Here is a 22,320-nt window from a genome sequence, read left to right as displayed (position 1 = left end):
TGGGGATGGGGAAAAAGCAAGGGGTCATGGAGGTAGAATGGGGGCAAGTGCGAGTTTGGCAAGCAGTGAGACACCCATACTAAATACAGAATACTAGAAAACTTCTAAAGACTAAACCAAGTGGGAGCAGAAAGGAAGGAGCAGATAAGATAATAGTACAGACTGAAAAAAAACTTAAATGCATGCTTGCTAATGCAAGAAGCCTGACAGATAAATAGGGGGAGCTTGAATTAATAGCTGCAAGGGAGCAGTATGATATCATAGGCATTACTGACACATGGTGGGATGAAACTCATGACTGGGCAGTTTATTTAGAGGATGATTCCCTTTTTCGAAATGTTCAAGCAACTAGAAGAGAAGGTGGAGTATGCTTATACTGTATGTTAACCCGGATCTAAAACCTATTATAAGGGAAAATGTTAATGAAGGGAATGATGAAAATGTAGAGACCTTGTGGATCCAAATTAGCAGTGAAGGTAAAAGTATAAAGAAAATGTTTGTAGGGATAGTGATGCAATAAACCTGGGATTCGCAAACTAGGTGACCCACACCCTAGTGGGGCCACAGGATTTTCAAGGGGGTATGCGGCTGTTGCAGAGGCTTCGTGCTCTTCCCCCAGCCATGTAAATTAAATGCCGGGGGAGGCGTGAGGCCTCAACAACTTCTCTTACCTGCTCCCAGCCGGCTCAAATGACGCCGCGGGGTCATATGGCAACGTGTCACATAACGTCGTGACATCATATGACGCCGCGAAGCCCGAGAGCAGGTAAGGAGGGGGGGGGGGGGCTGCAGGCAGAGGGGAGTGCGGACAGGGGGGTATGAACTGAAAGGTTTGTGCACCCCTGCTATAAACCACCAAATATCTGTGAGATTGAGGAAGCTAAAATACTTTGCAAATGGAGAAGGCATCAAAACTGGGTCATGTTTGCATAATGGGGGTTTTTAATTATCCAGACATAGACTGGGGCAATGACATTAGCATTACAACAAAAGGAAACAGGTTTTTGGGGGTGCTTAAAGACAATTATTTGACCCAAATTATTGAGGAACCAACCAGGAGGGGCAATACTGGATTTGGTAATACCAAACAATGTAGAAGTAATAGCAAATTTTCAAGTCCGGGAACATTTGGGTAACAGTGATCATAACATGGTCTCATTTGAAATAAATTATCAAAAAAAACCAGATTACTTGGGTTCAACAAAGACCTTAAACTTTAGAAAGGCAGATTTTAATAAACTGAGGTCTGATCTACAAGTAATACATTGGGATGATGTTTTTGCAGGGAAAAATGTAGAAGATAAACATTGTTAGAAAAGCACAGTTATCAGTGTATACACATGGCGGGTAATAAGTATAAAAGAAATAACTCAAAACCAATGTGACTAACTAAACAGGTAGGGGAGGAAATGGAAAAGAAGAGGCAGGCATTTAGATTCTTGAAGTCAGAAGGGACAGAGGCATCATATCAAAATTATAAGGAATGTAACAGAAATTGCAAAAGGGCAATTAAATTAGCAAAAATGGATAATGAAAAAAAGCATTACAATAGAAAGTAAGATCAACGCTTAAAATATCTTGAAGTACCTAATAACAAAAAAAAATCAGAAAATAAAATACAGGACCCTTTCAGTGTGAGATGGGCAGGCAGATTATTGGAGATAAGGGAAAAGCAGAGGTATTAAACAAATTATTTGCCTCTGTGTTTACCAGGGAAGAATCAATGTGAATAGTAGTGTCGCAGGAGGAAGCCACAACCTCCATATTAATGAACAATTGGTTAACTGAGGGAAAAGTTCATAAGCGGCTTGATAAAATTAAAGTAATTAAGGCACCCGGCCCCGATGGCATACATCCAAGAGTTCTCAATGAGTTAAGTTCGGTAACAGCCAAACAATTACATTTAATATTCAAGAACGCCATTTCCCCAGGCTCAGTACCACAAGATTGGCGTAAAGCAGATGTGGTGCCTATATTTAAAAAGGGAGCTAGATCACAACCGGGGGATTACAGACCTGTAAGCCTGACTTCAATAGTGGGGAAGCTACTGGAAGGTTTTTTCTTCTTTTTTTCGTATAAATATTTTTATTGATTTTTCCATTGAAAGAAATAAAAACAGTATTCGTAACATTCTATAAAGCAGTCTTCATGGGCTTCGTCGGCCCTGTGTGTTGATTTACTGCTATTTCAGATGATTAAAACAACATAAAACACAATACAAAGAAAGTAAAAATAAAACATAGGCAGTTAGGGGGGAGGGGATGGGGGAAGGAGGGCGGTGTTCCAACTCACTTCCTTTATCTATAATTAGCTCCTCTCTAGATTAGCCTGAAGGCCCTCTAGGTTTGGGATTCCATCCATGGGTCCCAGGTCTTATGGAATGTTTCTATTGTATGTCTGAGGAAGGCTGAGAGTCTTTCCATCAGCATAACTTCCCCTATTCTGTTTATGACCATTTGCTTGGAGGAGGGCGATGGGCATTTCCAGGCTGCAGCTATTGCGCATCTGTTGCCCGTCATACTTGAAGGTTTAATACAGGATTGTAACAGGGATTTATCCCTGTTTAGAAATGTGCCTCTAATCCAGCAGTGTACTGGTTAATTGCATACCAGCAATTAACCAACTCCACCTGGCTGATTAGAACTCTCTCAGAAATAGCCTGTTCTGAGACAGGAAGGAGGATTCCTGAGCTCACAATTGGAGCTGACCTAGGAAAGACAGACCAAAGGATTTCCTTAGTGGACACACGACCAGAGGAACAGATGTCTTGAGCTGCAGAAGGACTGGACTGTATGCTGATAGCCTTAGCACACAAGGGTGCTGACCCAGGTGAATAGAGAGGGGCCTTCCCCTACAGCTACAAGAGACAGATAAGACTTTCTTTTGGGACTGTTGTATATCTGTATACAGGCAGTCCTTGTTTTACAATGCTTCGCTTTACAACGAATGGCTTATCCAACGCTATGCAATGCATACCTATATTCATTTTTACAAAGCCAAAATGGCTTATCCAACGCTCTTACGACGCTTTGCAACGTTGTGTATGTGTGTATATATATATACACACATTCACATAAACAACATTGCAAAGCGTCGTAAGAGCGTATATATATAATATTATATTATACTATATAATATATTATTTATTATGTTATATTATATATATAATACAGTATATACACTATATAATTTATGTGTGTGCTGCATATCTTATTGCCTGCATAAAATATTTGGTGTATTTTAGTGTTAAAAATGCCTTCAGGAACGGAACCTTTCATTTAAACAGTGTTCCTATGGGAAAACGTGTTTCGCTTTACAGTACAACGTTTCGCTTTACAACGCCATTTTGAGTAACGCATTGTGTCGGATAACCGAGGACTGCCTGTAAATGTATATATATTTGGGGATGGTAATTAGCTTAGCTAACCACCCAGTTAGAGAGGGGTGGACTACATGTGTAGATATTCTCCAAAGTGGAGTAGGTTTTCTTTTCCTTCATTTAAATATTTTGCTGTGTTAAAGGGACAGGCGCAATAAAGCCTAATTTTAGTTTCACTTTAAACAGTCTCCATTGCGTACCTCTGAACTCGTCTCTTACAAGGATATTATTAGGAAAACCTGATGGAAAACAAAATTATTAATAATAGTCAGCATGGATTTATTAAGGATAGATCATGTCAAACTAACCTTATATGTCTCTTACATATGGTGTAAGAAGTGGGATGAGAGGTGGCCCTTGAAGTTTAAAGGGGCCCCGGAGACTGCCTGTGAAAAATGTTGTGCTTTTGCCTGCATACAGTTCCTGCAAAAAGTCTGAGCAACAAAACCAAAGAATCACATGCAGCAGTGACCAGAATTAAAGGGCTACACATCCAGGCAGGAAAACTACACTGCACTGAAGAAAGCCACAAGCCACAGTTGGACTGGGAGGACTGCGACAGACGGTGACCCACACAAGGGACTGATGCTGTGACCAGATTCTACCCCACCACTGGTGAAAGAAAAGAAAGAAAAAAAACCTGGGAATTTAAAATGGCCACCCAGCTGAAGTCAAATACAGACTCTGCAAGAATGGGGAAGAAAATGGGTTCCTGGTGTAAAGAGCCCGGCCACACGGAGCAGTGTCCCTTCAGGACTTATTCAGACGTGAGGATGGCCCCAACGTGGCACCAGAAAAAGGGCAGCAGCCAGAGGAATATTTTTTTCAACAAGCCAAGGAACTGCAGTAGCAGCAAGCAGTGCGCTGTGGACCCAAGGAAGGTCCTTTTACTTGGCAATTGCACATCCAGTATCACTGATGAGAAAGAATGTGTGCACAGCACTGCTGATGTTGTAAAACATACCATAGTAAAGAAGAAAAAGTCTACAGAGACTGTGAGAGCTACGAACTCTACAAGCACCTGTAGGACTACCACAATTTGGCATTCTAGCGAATGCAGTGACTACAGCTACAATAGCGCCTCCTGAAGTCAGGAAGAAAAATACACCTGATAGCCCCAAAATGGAGGACATGATGTGGCGTTCCTGTAATGAACCCTACCCCACGGAAGAGTGGCTCTTCCGGTCCGATAAGGAGGAAGACATCTCTTATGGGGAACCCGTACTTAGTCACACCCACAAAACACCCCAAGAATGGTGGGGGTGCCTAAACTCGGTACGAACCGAAAAAAACGCTCTCTATGATGACGAATGTGTTCGGCAAGAGCAGAAGCAGCAGATCTCTGAATATTTACACCACCTAACGCAATGGCAAGGAAAACATGGCAGATACAGTGAAGCTGCTGAAGTTTCAAATAAAGAAGGAGACCCCAGTATCCCTGATGGGACGGAGTCGTCCAAAACAAAAAGGCGGAAAAAGAAAAAGAAAAGCAGTTCTTCACTTACCGTGGAAAGAACAAACACGTCCACAGATCCCGTGGAGAAAAAGGGGGTCCGAGATGCCCTGCAGACTAGAGAAAATGGAGGTTTCGTCACGCAGATGACAGAATAGCCAGAGGGTCAAAGGCAGAAGTCGAGTAACCCAAAAAAGTGTTGGTCCGGTGCTAACAGTGAAGAACCCTCAACCAACCATCCCAGGGAAGCGGAGCCGGAACCAGTGAGTGACGATCCCTTGACCAGCCCTAAAGATGCACTGCAAGCTGCCTGGCATGACTGTGATCTGCTCCGTGAAGAATTGGAAATGAAGAGAGAAAATAATGCTGAGCTACAGAAGACTGTGCTCGCAATTTACTCTGCGGCCATGACCGAATTGGAGGATCTCAAGATTGAGCTAGCTACTGCAAACACTACTAATGCCACCATGGTGGAAAAGCAGAGTCAATATGATAGAATGATTGCTAATCTGAAGCAGAAGTATGAGGAAGCACTGAAGGAGATTACAGTCTTTCAGCAAAAGGTTAGCAAATGCCATAGAGAGGTGGAAGTCTCTCAGAATGAGGTTCACACTCTCCCCATAGAACTGAATGCCTCACACCAGGAGGTCAAGTGTCCAGACAGAGGTGGATATATCAGAAAGAAAAAAGGTGTACCGGGCGCATCTATGCAACAAAGTGAGAAATGTGGATAATCACATAAAGTGCATAATCACCCCAAAATGCAATGTGATAGTGACAATCTAACAAAATAAGTGTGATTATAATTAGTGTAATAAACAACCCCCACCAAATCGTGACAGATAAAGTTGTTTATACAACATGTGATATGAAAACAAGCTGCTCAACACCCTTTGTCTAGACCTGAGGTGGGCAACCGTGTAGCCAATAGCCACAAGTGGCTAATTGGCCATCAAAGTGTGGCTAATTGGAGTTTGCCAAAAAAGCTTTAATAAAATGGGACCAAGATCTGATTAAACTAATTTCTATCACAACGGACGGTGCACCAGCAATGATTGGAATAAATCGGGATTTGTTTCTCGTTTGAAGCAGCATTTGAGTGAGAATGGTGTGAGAAACATGTTGCCCGCCTTCCATTGCATTCTGCATCAGGAGAATTTATGTTCAGATGTCGCAACTGACACGTTGAAAACTTTGATGGCCATGGTTGTGAAAATCGTGAATTACATCCAAAGTGAAAGTTCCCTCATCCATCGACAGTTTGTTGAGGCCTTGAAAGAATGCGGTGATTGTGATTTCGAGGATCTTGCTGACTATGCAAATGTGAGATGGTTGAGCAGAGGAAAAGTTCTGGAACGGGTTACCTATTTGCTTCCTCAAATTAAAAATGTTCTTGTTGAGAAACGAACATTTTTCTGACATTGAGAACCCTTCATGGCAGTGTGATTTACATTTTTCTGTCCCAGAAATTTGAATCACGTTTTTCTGATTTCAATTACTTCAATTTGGCATTTAAATTCTTGCATGATCCATTCCACTTTGATATTACAAATTCAAGCAAAGAAAGTTCCACCCTTCTGTCTTTGGACAAGCGCGGGCTTGAAGATGATTTGCTTTCTCTTCACAGTCTGGAACACTCTAAAATGTACCTGAATTCTTCAGTCACAGATATGTGGAAATCTATTGTGACTGACAACGATCTCCTAGCTTTGAAAACGGGCATTTCAAAATGATTGTCCATGTTTGGATCAACGTGGGTGTGTGAATCGACGTTCTCTACGATGGGATTCATCAGGTCAAAATACAGATCTCGAATTGTTGATGTCAATTTAGAGGCGGAGATAAGATGTGCATTGAGTATAGATATTCAGCTAATGTTTCTGCAACTTATCAGAAAGAAGGATTATCAAATTTCGCATTAAATTGTCTTACATTTTCAATTTGAAGAATTTTCATAATTTGCGTATCAAGTTTTGAATAAACTTGTTTAAACAGTGTGTGTTGTGTTAAATGTTCAATTGAGCAACCTAATTTCTCAATTTTTATAAAGTGAGGCTATTTTCACTTCTCATTCGCCACACCTGTGGCTACATTGAAAAATCGGTTGCCCACCTAGGGTCTAGACCGTTCGATAGTCTAAAGCAGGGATATTTTTTCTTCCTGGTAAGGGAAGCGCTGGTGATTCTCGTGGTATAATATGTGTAAAAATTAAATAACAAAATATTGTGCAGACAATAGACAATGGACTCTATCTAATATAGGCAATAGGTCTCACTCACAAATGAATAGAATAATAGAATAAGCAGAATAGTTATAAGGGGGGGCATTTTGATCCAATTCTGAATAGCTCCTCTAAAATTTGTATAGTATACCTGATTTTATCATTTTTTAAGTGTTTTTTATGTTTTTGTTTTTTTAAAGCAGCAATCTTACTGTCTTTATATATGTATTTATTTTGTTTACCTTAAACAAGGGCTACCCCTGGAGCTGAACCGAGGTATTTAAATTCCTGAGAGAATTAATTGAGGTTCTCTTTCAAGAATTATTCTGGATGAAAAAATATGGCCTCATTCTGTCGACCAGTACAAAGCGGTGACATCACTGTACGTAAGCGGTGACATCACTGTACGTAAGCGGTGACATCACTGTACGTAAGCGGTGACATCACTGTACGTAAGCGGTGACATCACTGTACGTAAGCGGTGACATCACTGTACGTAAGCGGTGACATCACTGTACGTAAGCGGTGACATCACTGTACGTAAGCGGTGACATCACTGTACGTAAGCGGTGACATCACTGTACGTAAGCGGTGACATCACTGTACGTGCCATCGGTTGGTTCTTTGGAGTTATTTGCAAATACTGGTAAAAATAAAGAATTATAACTATCTCAGCAATCAGGAGGTCCCTGGATCATTGAGTGCTGCAGCTCAAAGGACCCCGATATACTTAATTTGGGGGAAGATTGCTTCTTTTAAACTACTGTATTCTATCATGTCTCTAGGAAGAATCCAGAAGTTTATGCATCTTATTCTAACCTGTTCATATAACAATTCATAACATGCAGTAAACGGTTGTTTTTCAGAATTCACTCATAAAAGCTCATGGAATACATTTTACTGTAAAGTAGATTTGCTGTAGGTTGTGATATCTTTAGTTGAACAGCTTTAGAGCTCTTTAATACAAGAAATTTTGGTGTACAGAGCTTTCAAATCCTCATGCTGTAGGTTTCTTCAAGTATACTGTGAGCTTTCTAAAGATCTGTACACTATAATTTCCTCTATGAAGAACTCCAATGTTGATCTACTGGAAGATATAATAACCTACGTCGAATCAGCTTTTTTCCTGGACATATACGGCTTCTAGAAATTTAGACTACCCGATAAGATGTATCTTTTGGTTGGCATATTTGACCAACCATTACTAGAACAGCTAGAACAATTTCCGCTAAGAGAGCAGAGATTTGAAGGACTGCACTTTCTGTTACATAATTAGCGAACATTCCTAAAATCTTTATTCTACAATAATGTTTACTATTATGATTACTTGAATATATCATTTTTGGGAAGCAATGTATTGTGGAGGATATGTTCATGTACCACTTATTTGTTGCAGGTGTTATTTAACAATTGACACAACATGTATATGACACAATAATGAAGTCTGTTTTATATTTCTAGATGTTACTTGATTATGCCAATGCCACTGACAAAGGGATAGAATTTCTTGACTTTCTCACAAATGGTACCTCATTTAAAACCCTATTTGTACCAGAGGATGGCAGCTTTGACAAAAATGTGGTAAGTAATTGTGGAATTCATTACATTCATTTGAACTATTTCACTAATCAAAAAGCACTTTTAGCTCTGTTGCTGAAAAAGTGATGTGCATTGCATTGTTCTCTCTCTGTATGCAGGCGGATATAAGACATGAATAATGAAACTTGTTCTTCATGCCTTTCACTATGAACATCTATTTTAGAAACTTCTGTGTCATACAGGGCCATATTTACCAAATGTAACGGTGAGGGGGTAACCAGGCTCAATTCTAAAGGTTAAGCTAGTTTGGTTACCTCTGATACATGTATTGGAGTTCGGGAGCGTCAGCTCTTGAGCCCAGTGACTGTACATGCATTGTGATCAAGTATGCGACAATAAAGAATGTATGTGTTGCTACCTTTCCAGGTGTGCCAGCAAGCAGAGATCGCTGGGGGGGGGGGGAGCCAGTAAGCAGAGATCGCTGGGGGGGGGGAGCCAGCGAGCAGAGATTGCTGGGCTATGAGTTTCACGGGGGGGGGGTTGCGGAGAAAGTGTTGTCAGAATATGTCTAGGTAGTCGGGGTCCAGAGTTGCTGGATACCCCAAAAAGTGAACCCAGGAATCAGGTCGGATTCCCGGATACATATAGACACATTGTCCCGGCAAAATCTCCCCTTGAAAATGCTTGCGCGACTCACCACTAGGATTCCCTGCTTCAGCACAGACCAGAAAGGTAAATGGGGCATAGGGATGTGAGGTGTCCCTGGAACGGTCAAGGGGTCCCTGGGTTAAGGGGAGATACCCAGTTAAGGCCCAGGTCACCCAGAACCCAGTATAGGGGTTATGGGGGTGCTCCAACCATAGATAAGGTTGTGAGGAGTTTTTAAGTCTAAGTCTAGTTTATAGTTTGTGGGGAATATGGCTAGAAAGAAATAAGGTGTAGCTTCTTATTCTATTCCCCATAACCAGAAGACTTAGTAAAGCTAAAATGTATATTTTATTAAACAGTGCATTTAAAGTACTTATATGCTTGTGCACGGTATAATGAGCTTCGTCTTTCCGGACCGATGTTCTGAGTGAGTCACTTGGCTACCAGTTTGGTGCCAGCGTGTCTACTCAGACATCGAACATGAAAGCCACAGAGGATGCCAGAGGTGTGAAGAACATTTGGGCAGAAGGTTTAGGCTTGAGTATGAATGGAGGTCCTTGGAAATACCATTTGCCCCACCAGACAGTGAGGAGCCTAAATCAGCATGTGGCTTCTACATACCAAGTAGCTAAGGTGACAAGCTTGCACATGCCCTTGGCTGATTGAGAAGATCCGCTTGCCCGGCTTCAGAAGACTGGCATCGCTCTGATTGGTTGGTGAGAAAGTTCCCACGCTGGGATTGGCTGTAGTATTTCATGAATTAACTCAGAAATACTATAAGAATCCCTCAGCCAATCCGGTGATCAGATTCTAAGTGCCAGAAAAGCAGCAGCAAATTTGAATGTACCAAAAGATGCTCTTTGAGATATAGCAGCGAGTCGGCTTCCGGAAATTCAGTTCTAAATATTTTCTAAGTCCCGCTTTTTGCGGCCAAGTTCTGAAAATGGAACGTAGCAGTCGCGGCTAGGATTGCAAGACGAATTTAATTCCAGGACGTTTTGGAGCTAACTCCCGGTGAAGTGATTTCAGGGCCTCCGGAAGAAAGAGAGCGGCGGCGTCAAGAACTACATGCCAATTTGAGTTCCAGGACATTTCGGGCTAAGTCCCAGTCAGCCAAAGACTTTTGTTTTATGTCTATTTCAACTAGGTAGGTGTAGTTTTGTAGCCCAGACCCCGAGTAAGTGTGTCTTTCTTATGTATTTTGTGTTCCACTGTGTGTTTGCATATTTTAAGTGAATAAACCACAATTTATTTAATGATCTCATTTTGCTCAATAAATGATCCTGGTATAAAGGTGTAAGCAGCCTGGTCTCCTGTGACACCAAGCACTATTCTGCAGCCTTGAAGTTAATGGGCTGCATGGTGTCTTCCAATGGGTAGCCTTTTGTTATAGGCATAGACACATACACCCAGGTTTCCTCAACCATGAGACTTGTAGGCAGGGTATCTCTTTTTCAAGCCTTTTCCCTGTTGCTGGAAACAAAACCAGAACTTCTCCAATAATTTCCCAGCAACTCCTCAACGTCTTAATGAGCACCTGTATGGAGAACCCACTTTCCACTGTGGCAGGTTACTGTCTATTAACTGTCTGACTATAAGCCCTAGAGATCCTCTCAACACGGGTTCACTTAAGATCTGAGGATAAGGAGCCAGGTCCCTTATATTTATAAACTTTCCTCTACCTTTGTAGCTGGGCAGGAAAAGAAAGGGACTTGGCCTTACTGAGTCATCCCCTAAAGGGTTGGCCTTTCCAGCATATTCTGGAAAGCATGAACTGGCCAATCACTGGTCTAGGTGATTTGCAATATGAAATTGGTTACTTTTAAATAAGTTGCATAAACTAGGGCCTGTAAAAGGATGTAACCCCTTAAATCCCTGTAAGGACCAGGAACCCACTAGGATCGCATTTTAGCATACCTCAAGGGTGCTACACACACATATACAACAGAAACACGTGTTTACATACTTAATCAAAGATGAAAAAGAGCACTGAATCGGTATCACGAATTGTATCTTATCTGAAGAAAAGTACTGCTATTATACTTCCTAAATTAAGATTAATTACAATGTTATTACATTTATAAGGCATATTTTTGTTAGCATATTCAGTTGTGTTCATGTCAAAATGTATGTATGCCTTCAGATATAGATATCACTAATCTCTTTGTCATGTGTATATCATGATTTAGATTGTTTTGATGTTGTAGGTGACTGTAATCATTGTACCAAATTCTGTGGGAAATTATAATGTTTGGTGCTGTTAAAGGGTTACCATTAATTTTGTAACAAATTGCAATAGTACTCTGGTTAAGCAAGGAGTTATGTTATGCTAAATTACATCACAGAGTGTGGTATGAACCGTGATGGTTTACACAGCTCTTTCAATGCTTTTAGGCCCATATTCACTAAGCAGTACTGTGTGTATTACACCTTTTGGCGTTGGCAGACAAATTACAGCCTATTCAAGTTAATGGGCCATAAGTTGTCTTCCAACGCCAGGTGTTTTATGGCCTGCTAGTGCCATGCTTAGTAAATAGTCCTAAATCTTATATGGCCATTTTGTATATTCTAGTCTAATCATTTACATCAAAATGTTAAACATTTACTTTTAATTGAGCTTTACATTTCTGCTCTAGTGGTACTAAATATGTGTTGTGTTTTCTAGACTTTAACGTGGCGCGACTTAGAACACCATGTTTCTAAGATGGACATATTACTTCCCTATGGAAATCTCACTAATGGTAGCATTCTGCCTTCTAGAATAGGATACAACCTGTCTATTTCAGACTGTGCTTCTGCAAACTGCACACGTTCCTCGGTAAGTACATGTCTGTAATCTTAAATACTGCGATTTGTGAAATACTACATTATATAATGTGCACTCTATGTAAATGAGACGTATCCCGAGAAAGCTCTATGATGGTGTTTGCCAAAAATATACAGTATTTGAAGTGATGATTTATCATGTAGAAAAGTGTTAATAGACAATGCTCAGTATCCAAACAGGTTAACTTACAACTAATGTATGACAATTCAGTTTCCAAAGACAATCATGCAAATCCAGCAAAACATTTAAAATAATCTTGCATATTTTTTTTAAACCAATAAACTAGCCATATTAGTCGATAAGACACCTTCTGGTGCAGGAAGACACATTACAGCCTATTCATTTGACACCGGAAGGAGTCTTATTGAATAGCACTGATTAGTACATATGGGTGCCACGAGAGACCAAATGATTATATCGGGATCGCATGCACCAGACAGAATGAAAGAGTTAAATAAACAGAGTTTATTTCAGCCAGAGCACACAGGAGCGACACAAATGCACAAAACAGACTTAATTTGCCAAAATAGATGGTTATGGGGGAAGGGGGGAATCCTAGCTCACTGGGTGCTTGGTGCTGCCGTAGCCCAGAAAGTTTTCCACAATCTGTTTATCTCAGGGTATTCCAGTACCTTGGGATGATAACCGCTCGCTTCCAGGTTCATATCTCTCACTAGTTTCTGACACAAAGACTAGCTATGAACCAGTAATAATCTGCAAGAATCTGTGGTGCTCTGACCAGAACACCTTACATACTTTCTCGGACTCCATTTGAGATCATGGAAGACCGTGTGCTGACCAATCAGTGAAGAGATTGTCTTCGCTGGCTAACCTAAAAGCAAAGGGCTCACCTGAGATAGACCAATCAGGGCCCTGGGAGGTGACAGTACTTTAGGACAACACACCGAGTCGGGCTTAAGGAGAGTGGGGAATTGAGCTGGCAGGGCTACGACCCAGGCCTTGGTTCCCAGCCTGATATCTCCTGCAGATTTAGTTGCATCAGAGTCGGGATGAATAGTGGCTCCGTTTTTGAAATACGTGTTCCCCCAGTTTGAGTACACCCACTTCCCCACTTACCCAGTGTTCCCAAGCACTTAACTTCCTCCAAATTAATTATGGCCGATACCTCCATTGTGTGCTGGCTACACTGAGTAGATTACCAGCCCACCACACAATGGAGCCTTAGGCTGAGTCCCCAGTAGTCACGGCAGCGCACGCTATGGTATGCACGCCACACACCACAGCACAGCCCTCTATGGGGCAGGCCCCAGTGGCCATGTGTGTGGGCGCGCAAAGCGCTGTGACACGTACGCTGGCAGGGAAGACAAGAATTTTGTCTTCTCATGCCGTGACACGGTCACGTGGTGGTGCATGGCCACTGGCAGGGCAGATATGCCCAGTCATAGCCGCGCCCCCGTCATGGCCCTCCCCCCTGCACTCCCCTAGAGCTCCCCTACAGACCGCCAATCGCGTCTGTAGTGACTGCATGTGCCGCCATGCCGCCAGCCGCGCGTGCAGCCGAGAGGACTTGGGCCGTAGCCTTACAAATACATAGCAGCAAAATAAACATAGGAAATAGACAGAAATACACTTGTCAGCCATTTTGGCTACAATAAGATGGCCATGTGAGCCTACACGAAAGGTAGCCATCTTGACGGATAAGGGCAACCAGTGGGCTTAACCTTTAATATGCTTGCCAGGCCGTCCCTACTATCACAATGGGCCTAAATGTTTATCGCTACTGACTACTTTGTGATTCTGGGCTATATTTACAAAGAAACACACAATGCCAGCAAGCACTAACCCTAGCACCCACCACATTTTATATATATATATATATATATATTATATCTGCGAAAAAAGAAAACAGACGCACTCCTAGTGTATTAAAGTTTCAACAATTTTTATGGGACTGGAATAATATAAAATGTGCACTCACAAACATAGCTAGAACATCAGCATTTATGAGATCAATCTCAAACCCCAACACTGCAGCACGGATCCAACAGAGCTTCTGTGACAGGTTTGGTGCCATTCTCACTGCACAAGCTGAACCCGGAATCTCCTTGTTCCCTCCGTGTACCGGAAATGGTGACTGCACACCGTGTGCCCTTCAGCTGCTGCTCCTCCAGGCTACAAGCACTCAGCATCTGATAGTCCCAGCTCGCACGTTGCCTCTCGCGATATGGATCGAATGCTTTGGCTGCTCTCTAATGTTTGGGGTTTTGCTTACTAGCTCCTCCGTGATAGCACTATAAAATCAATCAAACCAAAAGATAGTACCAGCACTCTCTGTCTCACAGCTACGGATATAAGCAAATAAAAATATAAAATCAATAGTTTCTGCACTCGCCGCTCATGGTGTTTTTAGAGCGGCGAGTGCAGAAGCTATTGATTTTATAGTATATATATATATATATATATATATATATATATATATATATATATATATATATATATATATATATATATATGCAGAAAACAAGAAGAAAAAACAGGCGCACTCCTAGTGTGATAAAGTATAAAACAGTATTTATGGGATTGTAAAATATAAAAAGCGCACTCACAAACAGAGTAAAAATAATAGCATTTATGAGATATACTCAATCGCCTTGAAGCTGTGAAGGGAATGTATCAGCCTGTCCCGTTGGTGCCACCTCTGGTGTATCCGTTGGTTCAGCAAGGTGCACTGGAGCCACCGCAGCCAGATGATGTAATAATCAGCAACACGGTCAGAGACTCCCTCCAGATACACGGATATCATCTGGCTGCGGTGGCTCCAGTGCACCTTGCTGAACCAACGGATTCTTGATAAAGTGCATTTTGACTGCACGAAACGCGTAGAAGGTTGCAGCCTTCCGTTTTTTTATGTCCCTTTAATAAAGAAAACTTTTTGCCAGACCTGCCATCACCCTTTTTGCTGTGCGTTGCACCAACTAACACTGCACTAGTTAATATAATATGGCTGAGAATCCCTCGTATATTTTGGGATCATTCCAATTGCAAAGATTAGTTCAAAGTACCCTACACTGTCATTATATTTATATCTGCATTTTTCTAATTACTTATTAAAACTTTCTTTACCATCCAGAATTCTAAGGTTGTAAATAACAAGGTTATTGTTCAGTGGGATATTCCGGCCTTCAACGGAATCATTCATGTGATTGAGGGAGCTTTGGTCGCACCACCTGAGCTGGTAATTATTATTATTATTTTATTATATGTATGCTACAGACTACACATGAAAACAACTATATTTCATTTGAACATGTTTGGGAAATAAAATCTAACAGCTAATGGCTAAAATACCTTTGGAGACCAAATGTAGCTTTAGAATCATAAATACTGTATGTTAAAGCTGCAGTTCAAGCAATATCCCACATGTGTGTTTAATAAATAAGTTCTGTACTATGAGAAAATACTTGTAGCATTTCATCATTTTTTTTTTAAACACAATTTTAAAGACATTTTTAATGTATTCTAATGTAACAAGCAGTAGCAGGGGTAACATGGACAGATTAAGCAAATTAATATGGTCTGTCCAGTTCGCCTAACCAGGGCCATCGACAGGGGGGGGACAAAGCAGTTGCCGCCGGCTCTCCCCATCTGCAGGCCTCTTCCTCTCTCTCTGTCCCACGCAGGGCCCTCTGATGTCGGCGCACCGGAAGTAAGCTTGGCTCAGCTTCCAGCACACGGCGGCATGAGTGGGAGACCCGCGTGCGCGATGAGTCAGAGGGCCCGGTGTGGGACAGAGAGAGGAAGTGGCCTGCAGGTTGGGAGAGCCGGGGCCCGGCGGCAACTGCTCTGTCTGGCTGCCGCCCCCCCCTGGAAGTTACCGGTCCCCCCCGCAGTTATTGCCCTCACCCACACCTCCGGCAGTCACCAGTCCCCCCTCCTTGCAGTCACCCCTGGGCAGTCACCGGTCTCCCCCCCCGGCTCCCACCTGCCGGCAGTCGCCGCCCCCCCCCACCCTGGCAGCCACTGGCACCCCCCTCCCGAGGGGCCTTTTTTAAAAAAAATATGCATTGGGGGTCTTTTTTTTAAACATGCATTGGGGGTCTTTTTCTTAATATGCATTGGGGGTCTTTTTTTAATATGCATTGGGGGTCTTTTTTAATATGCATTGGGGTCTTTTTTTTAATATGCATTGGGGGTCTTTTTTTTAAATGCATTTGTTTTTTTATATGTATGCGGGGGTTATATGTATTGTTGGGTTTATATGTAATGGGGAGATGGTTTTTTTTGTATGTATTTGCGGGGTTTGTATATATTTGGGGGGGAGGGGGCTGTAAGGAAAAGAGGTAGTAAGGAAAAGAGGTAGTAAGAGTGAGATGCAGGGGAGAAAAATACATGTCAGGCGGGGAGGATTGAGTGAGAGTGTGGTAATTGAGAGTGGGAGAGTGAGAGGTGAGACAGAGGAGAGAAAGAGAAATATATAGGAAGAGGGAGGGAAATAGAGTTGGCTCGCGAGGTGTGAAATCGGGCACTCAATACTGTCGATGGGGTGGGGGGGCCGGTCAGAACTGTAGTCCTGGGCCCCGGGAACATCTGTCGGCCGCCCTGCCCTGTAAGTTGTAACCACTGGAGCGTTGGTGAAATAAATTATCCTTGATCAAGGTGTGTTGAAGAAAAAACCCCAGTTGGGTATGTACTCACGTAATAAAGTGCTGAATGATGCAGCTTCTTGACTCCATGGCGGGCTCCCAGCCGGTAGATAACAGGTGTCTTCTCACAGCTGTTTACCACTTCCCCTCCTTGGGATCAAACATCTGCATTTAGTGAACTCCGAGCTGAATCTTCAGCGATTGATTGCAGGAGAACGGATTGATCAGTAACTTAGCTAATCACTTGTCAGTGTGTAGATCAGTGATTCACAACCTTTTTTGTTTGGAGGAACCCTTCAAGTATTTCGAAAAATATCAGGGAACCCCTATCTGGCTGATACATATTAGGTTTGACAGAGGTAAATCACAAAATTTCACACCTCACGAGCCCCCTCCTTTTCCCACCCTCTACCCATGTATTTCTCTCCCCTCCGTCTCACTCACTCTGCCCCCTCCCGCCTCACATGTATTTCTCCCCTCATCATCATATCTCCCCCAGCACCCCTCATCATCATATCTCCCCAGCACCCCTCATCATCATTCTCATATCTCCCCCAGCACCCCTCATCATCATCCTCATATCTCTCCCAGCACCCCTCATCATCATTCTCATATCTCCCCCAGCACCCATTATCATCATTCTCATATCTCCCTCAGCACCGCTCATCATCATCATCATCCTCATAACTCCCCAAGCACCCCTCATCATCATCATCATCCTCATACCCCCCCCCCCCCTCTGCATCTCACATCACCCTCCACCACCCTGGATCTCACACGCTCCCTCTAGCTAGCAGCAGGCACCAAAAGTGTGCTCCTGCAGTCCTGAGAGCGGGCTCGGGGTGAGGGGGAGAGCCAGGAAAGCCGTCAAGGTCGCACAGTGAGTCTGGGCGGCCTGCGGTCCGTAGGCAGCACACCTGGGACTGCTTCCCCGGAACCCTGGCTGGGCATCACTGGTGTAAATTGTATTGATGCACATATTGAATGAAAAGAAATGTAAACGACAGCTTGAACTGCAGCTATAATCTCCTAAAATAAATCACAGCCTACAATATACCTTCATTTCTCCAGGACTAATACAGCTGCTAGAAATTTGAACTATAAAAATGGGGTTCCTAATGTATCTATTTTATACATTATTATTATATATTATTTATAGCTATTGTGTCCAATTTTTTCCCCTGCAAATTGCCTTATATCATGTATTATGTTTTTCAGGAGACAAGTGTTAGCAAGATCTATCATCCAGTAACAATGGGAGTTGTTACAACACTAGTGATATTATTCGTAATAATTGCAGTCACTGCCAGTTTCTTCTATTACAAGCAACAAAACAAAGGGTTTCTGTTCCGCTCCTTTAAGGTGCGTTAGGAATTGTTTTAGTCTCATTTCAAGGTCAACTACTGTATCTGCTCATCCAAAGAACCCAATCCCCGTCACTTCTACCCGATTTCTTTACATCGGTTCCGAGTTTCTTCACTTTCATGGCAAAAAGCAATAAAAAAAAAGTAAATAAATCTAAATGTGTAGCCTTTAAAGGTGCGATCCTTAATAGCTGACCCAGAAATAGCATGTTGTAATACATCTGCCTTAACTATGGGTGCATTCGTAAGATTTGGCTGTGTTCATTTCTTGAAAATGAAGCATGGTGGAGTGTGTCAGTCGAGCTTTTTCTCTAGCATTGAACCAATACAGATAAGAAGAGGCGGATAGAAGGGATTTTGCCAGTATAAACTCTTGTTGAAAACACAATTAGATAGGTGGGGTTCACCAAATGTCGATAAATTAAAAAAATCAGTGTTATCTGTATTTAACACCAGTTTTATTTATCGTCCTATTTGATAAAGCATTATTGCATCAGTTAAAGCAGCTAAAAGGCTTTTCTCACAGCACTGCTCACATGCTATTCACTAAACTCAGATAGCTAGCGATGTTGGGTTACCGCCACACAAATAGCACTGACTTCTATCACCTACCCCAGGCTAGCGTTAAGCCTATTTTGCTTATGTACATAAAGGAAAGATAGGACGAGACAACTTCCTCTTCCATTCCTAATACGGACAGATCGCATTCAACACTCAACAGGCGCGCAGAAAGCAATCGCTCCATGAAAATGAGCAAATAGCATATACCAGACGCCATGAAGTGGTAGCTACCCAAAGGTTTAATAGATGACCACTTGAGCTGCTAAAGGCTTAATATTTGCACAAATAGATGTTATGCTTTTTGTATTTTATTAGTAGGGGTTCTCTGTTGCATGCTAATCCCTATGATGGCAGAAAACAGTCATTTGTAATGCATTGGTTTCAGTGTAGTAAAGCTTACTGTCTTCAATGCCGCTGATATCTCCAGAAATCTAAAATTAAAAGAGAGGTGGAGTTGCTAAAAATAGCAGCAAAAAAACTTTGCAATGGTCAAAAATGAGACCTTTTGTTTGGGTAGATTGGTTTGCTTCTGTAAGTAAGTGTTTAAGACCCATCTGCTCTTCATCAAGTACTATAATAATTACCACTTTGTGTCATGGATCAGGGCCGGCTTCTAGTTTTGCGGGTGCAGGGGCTTTCATGGGTCCTCTTACCTGGTCCAATGCAGCATCTCCTCCTCAGACGTCACAACACCATGTGGCATCACGTTGTAATGACAATGCAGTACCATTAGACGTCGTAGCACTATGACGGGAGATGCTGCCAGACCAGGTAAGAGATACTTACAGAGGCCCTGTGCTCTCTCCCGACAATCAGTTTAACTGTTATGGGGAAGAGTGCATGGCTCAGTAAGGGGCTTGGAACCACCATCAAGCTGGCCCTGCATGGGTACATTATTATTTGTCTTACTCTGTGCCCAGGACATACTTGAAAACGAGAGGTAACTCTCAATGTATTACTTCCTGGTAAAACATGTTATAAATAAATAAATACATTAGGCTTAGGGAATTGTGAATGGTGTTTTTTTCCCTTGGATGTGCATGTTTTGTGCATCTAGCACGTACTGTACAGTAGCTGCAATGTTGTCTTAAGTGGAGGATTCCCATTCCATTGTCCAGTGCTTAAAGAATGTTGTATCAGCTACAGATGAATTATACGTGTAGGAGCTTACCGTTAAAATGATTAGATTACAGAAAAGAATAGCAATGACATATTCATAAAAGAGGTGCTTAGTTTCAGGATAACAGTAAGACAAATTCTAGCTAATTATATGTAGGGAGAAGGAGTAGCAAGTGAGTAAGGGCACTGACTGGCACTGAGTTTGAAGCAGGGAAACGGGTTAAATTCCCGGTGTCATGACCTTGGGCAAGTCACTTTATCTCCATGTGCCTCACGCACCAAAAACATAGATTGTAAGCTCCATGGGGCAGGGACCTGTGCCTGCAAAATGTCTTTGTTAAGCGCTAAAACTAGCAGCGCTATACAAGACCATGCTATTATTATTATTAATATTATTATGTGAGCAAAACCTCTCATTACCTTCACACACACATTTGCTGAGAATAATACATCTGTAATCTATTTTGAAATTAGGATGAAGAAGATGACGGAGAGACATACACAAAAGAAAATGTGAATCCACCCTTGGTATCCATACCAAATCCAGTTTATGGGGCCAACAATATTTTCTTTGAACCATTTGAAGTAAGTAATGGACCTTAAATACAAAGACTTGAATATGATATAAGGAGTCTTATGGCAGAACAAATATGGAGAGGTCCCTGCTCAGACTAGAGTATTTACATTTTCTTACTAGCGTGGTGCTACCAAGGCTACAGCATATGAACAATACGAAAGAGAAAGAACCTTACACGATTCACACTACTTTACTAGTACAAAAACAATTTCATTTTATAGCTCCTATAAAAAATAGCTCCTTTGTGTGACAAAACAAACCCACATTTACTGCAGGAGCACTGTATGCTCCATGTAACACTCGTGCACACACATCTCTGCTTCAGTCGCAGTCATGACATGATTTTGATGTCATCACCCGACACGCATTTCATTCTGCCTTCAGAGCAAAACGCACGTCGGGTGATGACATCACCATCATGTCATGAGCACGACTGAAGCGGAGATGTGTGTGCGCGAGCGTTCTGTTATGATTGATACATAGTATTATGTTGTTGTACCAAGCAAGCTAAACTAAGTTGTGGGCCGAACTGAGCAACCACTCATTGAGACGGTGTTTCAATATATACTATCAGGTCTAGCGAGATGAGTATGTATGTTGGGTGAAGCCTGATAAATATGGTGATTGAAAGAGCTATGTGCAGTCACTAAGTTACCTCTCAAGGGTGGGAGGTTTTCAACCGGCTTCACGGAATGCTTCCCCTGAAGCTTCTTTCATAACGACTCCTACTGGTAGGATGACATAGAGCATACAGTGCTCCTGCAGTGAGTGTGGGGTGGTCTTATCAGGCAAAGGAGCTGTGACTGACCCGAGTGCTCAGTGCCTGTATATGTGCCTGTATATTTCCCTGTATATGTGCCTGTATATTTCCCTGTGACTGATACCAGGAGTGTATGATTCCGGTCACAGGGAATACACAACGGGGTACTCCTTACAGTTTAACTGACAAGTCCCAGGGACTAACATGTGTTAAGTACAAACTTACCTCTATATCTATATCAGTTTTTCCCCTGAAGCTTGCTACATAACGACTCCTACTGGTAGGATTACATGGCGCATACAGTGCTCCTGCAGTAAATATGGGTTTGTTTTGTCACACAAAAGAGCTGTTATAGACCCGGGTGCATTGTGTGCCTGCATATTTCCCTGTAGCTTACACTAGGAGTCTATGATTCTAGTCACAGGGGAATAACTACTGGGTACCCCTTACAGTTTGTCTAAGTCCCAGGGGTTAACATACTTACCTTTACATTAGAGGGCTATGACAGTAGCAGGGCACTTCAAGAGAGATAGTCTGTTCACAGGACTAGTATGAGTGATGAGGATATTACTATACATCACTGACTGATATCCCACACATTTGTCTCTAGGGATTTAAACAGCTGTGGACCCCAAGATCACACAAGCTTGCACTCAGGCATTACCTTTATCACTGTGACGCCCATGTGTTCAGTCTACCATTAGAGGAGACAGTATCCCGGGCAGCGGTTCTACATAACAGCCTGGGAGACATTCCAGATACATATATCAGTCCAGTTCTGCCGTTACACATCTCCAACAGTTTTAATCGTCGTGTATTTGTAGTTTAGTTCCTATTTTCAATGAAATGTAATTGTTTTTGTACTAGTAGAGTAGTTTGCATCGTGTAGGGTTCTTTCTCTTTCGTATTGGTTTTATGACAGAAGACTGCTTTGTTAATATGGCCTCGTCTCATGTCTAGAAAAGAAAATAGTAACATCATCAGCTGTACAAAAATAGAATATTTATACAATGCTAGTTTTTCAAATAATTCGGTTTTTTTGCAGTTTTACTCAAGGTCACAATCCAACTAATAAAAGCATTCATTTTATAGTCTTAAATACATTTACAACATAAATTACATAATTGACAATGAAACTAGTGAACTATTAATTTATAGGTTAAGCCAGTGGTGGATTTCGCATTAGGCCTGGGTGGCAACATTTTGGGACGGCAAAAATGTCCGCCCCCATATACATTTGCCGCCCTCTCGGGCCTATCGGGCCTAAT

The 22,320-nt window shown here is 42.1% G+C and overlaps 1 protein-coding gene across 3 annotated transcripts in view; it reads left to right on the top strand.

Moving 5' to 3' along the window:
- Positions 1-22,320, top strand: part of STAB1 (stabilin 1) — a 474,288-nt gene that overhangs the window by 448,601 nt on the left and 3,367 nt on the right. For 2 of the 3 annotated variants that reach the window (XM_075575004.1, XM_075575003.1), the window contains 5 exons: positions 8,515-8,634; positions 11,906-12,058; positions 15,159-15,263; positions 17,890-18,033; positions 20,190-20,300. In XM_075575004.1, the coding sequence (XP_075431119.1) occupies positions 8,515-8,634; positions 11,906-12,058; positions 15,159-15,263; positions 17,890-18,033; positions 20,190-20,300 (633 nt within the window). Of the gene's footprint in view, positions 1-8,514; positions 8,635-11,905; positions 12,059-15,158; positions 15,264-17,889; positions 18,034-20,189; positions 20,301-22,320 lie in introns of those variants that run through there. The other variant, XR_012788655.1, reaches the window with a different exon arrangement.

This window comes from Ascaphus truei, chromosome 17 (genome assembly GCF_040206685.1).
Source record: "Ascaphus truei isolate aAscTru1 chromosome 17, aAscTru1.hap1, whole genome shotgun sequence".
Classification (NCBI taxonomy): Eukaryota; Metazoa; Chordata; class Amphibia; order Anura; family Ascaphidae; genus Ascaphus; species Ascaphus truei.
The sequence above is the reverse complement of the archived record's forward strand: the minus strand, read 5'-3'. Positions and strand labels throughout refer to the sequence as shown.